The sequence below is a fragment of the Gymnoscopelus braueri genome (genome assembly GCF_963280865.1).
Source record: "Gymnoscopelus braueri genome assembly, chromosome: 6".
NCBI lineage: Eukaryota > Metazoa > Chordata > Actinopteri > Myctophiformes > Myctophidae > Gymnoscopelus > Gymnoscopelus braueri.
The window spans coordinates 35,027,928-35,034,851 of record NC_137607.1 but is presented as its reverse complement, the minus strand read 5'-3'; the positions used below and the strand labels follow the sequence as shown (position 1 = coordinate 35,034,851).

The following is a 6,924-nucleotide window of genomic DNA, read 5'->3' as shown; positions in this document are numbered from 1 at the left end:
AATTATGAATAATTATTCATTATAATAATTATATTAATAACAGATAAACATTTTCATTTCATTTAAAATGTTGTCTTGTTTAAAAAATAATCAAACTAACAACAATTCTCACTACAATAGGCCCAGAAGGTACAATCACTTCTTACCCACTTAAACCCTATATACACAACCCGCCACATTGTCAGCTTGTAGATCTGTTATTTTCGCTGAATGTTTCCCTCAGAATAGGGACACTGGTTTCATGTGATAAACACTTAACCTGGAATTCCTATTTTGAAAATATTACAAAAATAGTACATCTACAAGCTCACAAAGCATCTATTTGTGTGTGTGTGTGTGTGTGTGTGTGTGTGTGTGTGTGTGTGTGTGTGTGTGTGTGTGTGTGTGTGTGTGTGTGTGTGTGTGTGTGTGTGTGTGTGTGTGTGTGTGTGTGTGTGTGTGTGTGTGTGTGTGTGTGTGTGTGTGTGTGTGCGTGTGTGTGTGTGTGTGTGTAATTCATTTCATTCACACAATGAAATGAATTATGCTGGAGTCGAAAAGTGCAATTCAGCAGAGGCTCCATTAGGTGACTGAAGCCAAAATCCAGGATAGAGGGTCTGGGTGAATGTGGTCTGGACTTTGTGAAGGAGAGTCATGGTGTCAGAGATGCTATAGAACGACAGAGTACCTGCAATGTGATCCAGGTACACTCCTACTCTAGATGACACAGTACCTGGGATTTGAGTGTCAATGCCTCTGTGTCTAAAAACAGAACCTCCTTTGAGACATTGTAAAGACCAGGAATTGTCAGTGAATCCAAATCCACATTCACATATTCTAACATCTTTATATGAGACTGCTATAACAAGGAGACCTCTCCACTCTACCTCCCAGTAACGGCGTCCAGTGAGGCGGTCTCTACTAAGAACCTGAAAGCATTGAATGAATCTCTCTCTGTGATGAGGATATGATTGTTCTCCATTCATCAGAGTTACTTTTCTGTTCCCTTTAGACAGAGACAGGCGTTGATGTGCTGTGTTTGGATCCAGTGTGAATGGATATGAATATCGAAAGAAGTCATCTCTGGTCTTGGGCTCTGGGCATGTTTTCCACTCTATAACATCCCATCTATTCGGTGTCATTGAGACATTTGGCCCTTCCTCTTTAAGTATGTCCTCTAGTTTATTTCCCAACTTTGACACAGCCGCAGTCATGTATTCAAAGTAGCTCACAGGAGAGGCAATGCTGCTGACTGGGTCTGTAGATTCACTGATCTTTGGCAGGGAGGTGTAACTGTGGAGAAAATGGATGTGATCCTCTGTGTGTGAGAGCTGCTCCAGGTCAGCATGTCTCCTCCTCAGTTCAGTAATCTCCTGCTCCACACACTTCCTCAGTTCTTCAGCCCGACGCACTCCACTTTTCTGCTGGTCCCTGATCTGCTCCCTCACGTCAGATCGTCTTGCCTCAATGGAAGTGATGAGCTCAGTAAAGATGGTGTCACTGTTCTCTACTGCTCTATCAGCAGAGTGATTGATAGACTCCACCTCCAGGTAAAGCACCTTCACGTCTTTCTCCCTGTCCTGGATTCTCAGATGGATGCTCTGCTGTCTTTTACTGAGCTCTTTCTGTCTCACAGTCCGTTCTGCTACAGCTGAGATCAGATCGTGACCTTTGTGTTCTTCCATGGAGCACAGATAACAGATACACTGCTGATCAGTAGGACAGAAAATCTTCCTCACTTCGTCGTGACGAGAGCAGATGTTCTCCTGAAGCTTGCTGGAGGCTTTGACCAGTTTGTGTTTCTTAAAGGCAGGAGACTGATAGTGAGGCTGGAGGTGAGTGTCACAGTAAGAGGCCAGACACTGAAGACAAGTTTTCACAGCTTTCAGTTTTCTCCCAGTGCAAACATCACAGACCACATCTCCAGGTCCAGCAGGGCATTGATCTGGAGGAACAGCTTGCAGTCCTGTCTTCTTCAGTGTCTCCATCACTTCAGACAACATGTTGTTTTTCTTCAGAACAGGTCTTGTGTTAAAAGTGTCTCTGCACAGTGGACAGCTGTAGACTCCCTTCTGATCCTCCAGATCCCAGCAGCCTTTAATACAGCCCATACAGTAGTTGTGTCCACAGGGAACAGTCACTGGATCATTCAGTACATCCAGACAGATAGAACAGCAGAACTGTTCCTGGTCCAGTTGAACTCCTTGCTGCGCCATTTTACTGCAGACTGTCTGACAAACATAACAGAACTGAGCCAAGTTCATATTAATATCTTCAGAGATCACATAACATGGGGAGGTTATTCCTGGTTGTGAGTGCGTCAAAAGGAGGGCGTTTAAAGAGGCAGTGTGTAGTTCACTGTTCATCATGCAGAGAGGGCAAAAGCTGTAACAATCTGATGAACGGGTGTATATCTCTTTCCTCAGTTGATCCCCAGGCCATTTCTGACGTAGAATCCATTTCTGCTTGGGATATCTTTGTATTGTGCATAGTTAATGAAACAATTAGCATATTTGATTAAACTAGCAGAAATATGAACTAAACTAATATCATAACTGGTCATATCTGTCTCAGAATATTACCTTATTTCAACTAAAAGTTGCTACTGAAATCTCCTAGCAAAATTATAATTAACATTGCACAAAATCAGTTGAACCATTTTAAACCTACATACATGAGCTATTTGAAAATAGCTGATCTACAAGTTCACAACATGTCACGGTGTGAGGCGTTGTAGAATAATCTTTATATTCTCTTACACATTTTGAATATTTTTGAAACTTTTTAACAACACAAATCGTGTATGGTTGTCTCTGGCACAAAGTATTTTCTGATGGGGGTCAGCGGCCAAATACATATTAATTTTAGGGGTCTCTGATATGAAAAGGTTTGAGAACCACTGAACTGAGGATATCTAAATGGCTGTACACGTATTATTATTATTATTACTGTATTATTTTGTGCAACCAAGGTGAGAATTGACATATTCATTTCTTCCATGGTTTGGTCTGAGATGGTATTTGACTGGTCACATCCTTCTGGCTTTCCGTGAGTGACATCCGTTGTGGGGTACAGGGGTGTTGTCTGTGATGGACACCACCTCCAAACCTCCCATGGTCAAACCTTTGATGGTAGCCAACCGTCCTGGTCCAAGGCCTTTCACCACCACACGGACATAGGTAATTCCCTTCCCTGTGGCTTTTGAGGCAGCAGATATCCCAGGAGCCTGAGCAGCGATGGGGTGGACTTCTTAACGCTAATGACGTGATCTGGCTTGCTGGGTCAGGTGTAAGGATATTTGCAATATAACCATTGTAATCCTACATTAAATTATAATGGCTTAAGGGAGGACCGGTGTGCATTGGTCACAAACCCATTCCTAAATGAACCAGGGTTTACTGCAAAAACTGAGGCGTATTGTGAGCAACACACCCCCTTCTGTCCATAATTACTTAGTACAATGAAACTACCTGACTCTTGTACCAGAATTTCCATGGAATTTCCAACAAAATGAAGTTCAATAAATGAATTTGTACAGTTAATCGTTATTAGTATAGGCAAATTTATAATTAATTCAATAATGAAATAACTGAGCATAAACCTACTCACAGACCAAGAGATAAAACTCACTGGAGAGAGAACTTACAGGTTGATGATTATACAGTATAGTGCTAAAGTGTGGTAAGATGATTGAATAACATAATACAGTATGAATTATACTAACATTTTGTTATTTTTTTTTGTAGTTCTAATGAAGCATCATGTTAGACTTGCGTTGTTGATAAAACAAAAACCGTAAATGAACATTATGTGAAATAATGAATCAAATTGACAATTGATGATTTTTAATGCTCAGGATAATTATATAGTCAGGGGATATTAAAAAAATCTTCACCAATGTGTTTGTAAAGGTGTCTAGTAACACATCTCACAAAGACTGAAATGCAGTCCCCCTAGGAGAAGTTTTGACAGCTCCTTAAAGTTGGGGTACCCACCATAACCTTGGTTAAAAAAAAATCAAAACAAAAATCTAAATTTAATTCTGTTTTAAGTAGCATGTGAGGTGTCAAACTAGGGTGTTTTTATGATTCCGAATCCATTGCAAGCATTTGTTTTGCACCAAAACCACTCCTTGGGCTAAAAACGTCCCAATCTCAATGGGCTTTTTACACAAAAAGTATACCTGGAAAAGGATGGCTATGGCCGTTTTTAGCCCAAGGAGTGGTTTTGGTGCAAAACAAATGCTTGCAATGGATTCAGAATCATAAAAACACCCTAGTTTGACCCCTCACATGCTACTTAAAACAGAATTAAATTTTGATGTTTTTATTTATTTATTTTTTAAACCAAGGTTATGGTGGGTACCCCAACTTTAAGGAGCTGTCAAAAATTATCCTAGGGGGACTGCATTTCAGTCTTTGTGAGATGTGTTACTAGACACCTTTACAAACACATTGGCGAAGATTTTTTTTTGGTAAGGAATTTATTCCAAGATTGGATAATATTCTGCTAATATCCCCTGACTATATAAGATGGCATAAAGCCCAAACCCAATTTTTTTCACATATGCAAATGTATGACTTCATGAAAAAGAAAGAACAATAACAGTTACAGCATCCAGACAGGATGAGAAAATGACAAAGATATGACAAAGAGATGAAAAACATATCTCTTCCATCAACAAAACAGAATGAAAACATTCATTGATTCCTTAATCTCACATTTTACAATGATCAAGAATTGTCTAATGATTGACCTCTAAATACAGTATACTAGGAACATTTTCAAAACTAATAATAATATAACTTCCAACAAGAAATATGTATTTCTAAACAAGGAAACACTTTCTTGTCAGTTGGCCAGTTTGACTTCTTGTTGTTTGTTTTAGAAGTTGTAAATGCTGACCTTTTGGTGTTTGTTTGGTGAATGTTGACATGGAAACAATAGCCTTAAAAAACATATTTTTTTCTGAGCGCTATATCTGATCGATTACAGATTACACAACTCAGCAGAGCCTCCATCAGTAAGTGATCGGAGCCAAAATCCAGGATAGAGGGTCTGTGTGAATGTGGTCTGAACTTTGTGGAGGAGAGTCATGGTGTCAGAGACGCTGTAGAAGGACAGAGTACCTGCACTGTAATCCAGATACACTCCTACTCTGAATGACACGGGACCTGGTATTTGAGTTTTAATGCCTCGGTGTCCGAAAACACTACCTCTGTCTTTAGAACACTCAAAAGACCAAGATTTGTCATTTAATCCAAATCCACACTCATCACGGGTTCCTGTTCGGCTGATATCTTTATATGAGACTGCTATATTAACCCATTTTCCACTCCACTTTACCTCCCAGTAACAGCGTCCAGTCAGACCGTCTCTACTCAGAACCTGAAACCTTTCAATGAATCTCTCCGGGTGCTGAGGGTATGATTGCTGTACGTTCATTAGTGTTACTTTTCTGTTCCCTTTTGACAGAGACAGCTGTTGTTCTGCTGTGTTTGGATCCAGTGTGATAGGACATGAATACTGTAAGAACTCAGCTCTGGTTTTCGGCTCTGGTGAAGTTGACAGTAAAACATCTACTCTATTTAGTGTCTCTGATATGATTGTCTCTTCCTCTTTAAGAATGTCTTCTAGTTTACCTCTCACCTTTGACACAGTCACAGTCACATCTTCAAAGTAGCGCAGAGGACCCACATTTCTGTTGACTGGGTGTGTTGATTCACCAATCCTTGGCAGGGAGGTGTAACTGTGTAGAAAATGGATGTCATCCTCTGTCTGTGAGAGCTGCTCCAGCTCAGCATGTCTCCTCCTCAATTCAGTTATCTCCTGCTCCACACACTTCCTCATTTCTTCAGCCTCACTCACTTTACGTTTCTGCTGATCTCTGATCAGCTCCCTCAACGTAGATCGTTTTCTCTCAATGGAAGTGATGAGCTCAGTATAGATGGTATCACTGTTCACCACTGCTCTGTCAGCAGAGTGATTGATAGACTCCACCTCCTGGTAAAGCACCTTTATGTCTTTCTCTCCCTCCTGGATTCTCAGCTGGATGTTCTGCTGACTTGTACTGAGCTCTTTGTTTCTCTCAGTCCGTTCTACTACAGCTGAGATAATATCATGACCTTTGTGTTCTTCCATGGAGCACAGATAACAGATACACTGCTGATCAGTACGACAGAAAATCTTCCTCACCTCATCATGACGAGAGCAGATGTTCTCCTGAAGCTTGCTGGAGGCTTTGACCAGTTTGTGTTTCTTAAAGGCAGGAGACTGATAGTGAGGCTGAAGGTGAGTGTCACAGTAAGAGGCCAGACACTGAAGACAAGTCTTCACAGCTTTTAGTTTTCTCCCAGTGCAGACGTCACAGACCACATCTCCAGGTCCAGCATGGCAGTGATCAGGAGGAACAGCTTGTAGTCCTGTCTTCTTCAGTGTCTCCGTCACTTCAGCCAACATGTTGTTTTTCTTCAGAACAGGCCTTGGGTTAAAAGTCTCTCTGCACTGTGGACAGCTGTAGACGCCCTTCAGATCCTCCTGATCCCAGCAGCCTTTAATGCAGCCCATACAGTAGTTGTGTCCACAGGGAACAGTCACTGGGTCCTTCAGCTGATCCAGACAGATAGAACAGCAGAACTGTTCCTGGTCCAATTGCTGCGCCATTTTACTGCAGACTGTGTGTGTATGACACACAGAAGTGTGCTGAGTAGAGTTTCACCAGCTGTGTAGCTAGTTTCACCCAAAACAGGTTTCACTTCTTTAGAAATCACATGACATGGGAGGTTCTTCCCAGTTGTGGGCGAGGTATATGGAAAGAAGGTAGGTAGGGTCATCTACGTCATTTTGGCTATCAAGCAATTCCAGCTGGCAGATTCGTCGCACCATGGGAGCCAGACTAAAGCCTTGAGTTAATAAGAGCCCAGTAGATCAGCTCATGAACAAAAT

General features: G+C 41.3%; 1 protein-coding gene across 1 annotated transcript; it reads right to left on the bottom strand.

Moving 5' to 3' along the window:
* Positions 1 to 521: 521 nt before the first annotated feature.
* LOC308086900 (uncharacterized protein) lies at positions 522 to 6,660 on the bottom strand (the record flags this gene model as incomplete). The annotated part of the gene is made up of 3 exons (XM_080430542.1): positions 4,972 to 6,660; positions 3,053 to 3,205; positions 522 to 2,210 (listed from the first exon to the last, which is right to left on the bottom strand). Exons 1-3 carry the CDS (start codon positions 6,640 to 6,642, stop codon positions 522 to 524), a joined length of 3,513 nt encoding a protein of 1,170 aa, XP_080286668.1. The 5' UTR covers positions 6,643 to 6,660.
* Positions 6,661 to 6,924: the final 264 nt, after the last annotated feature.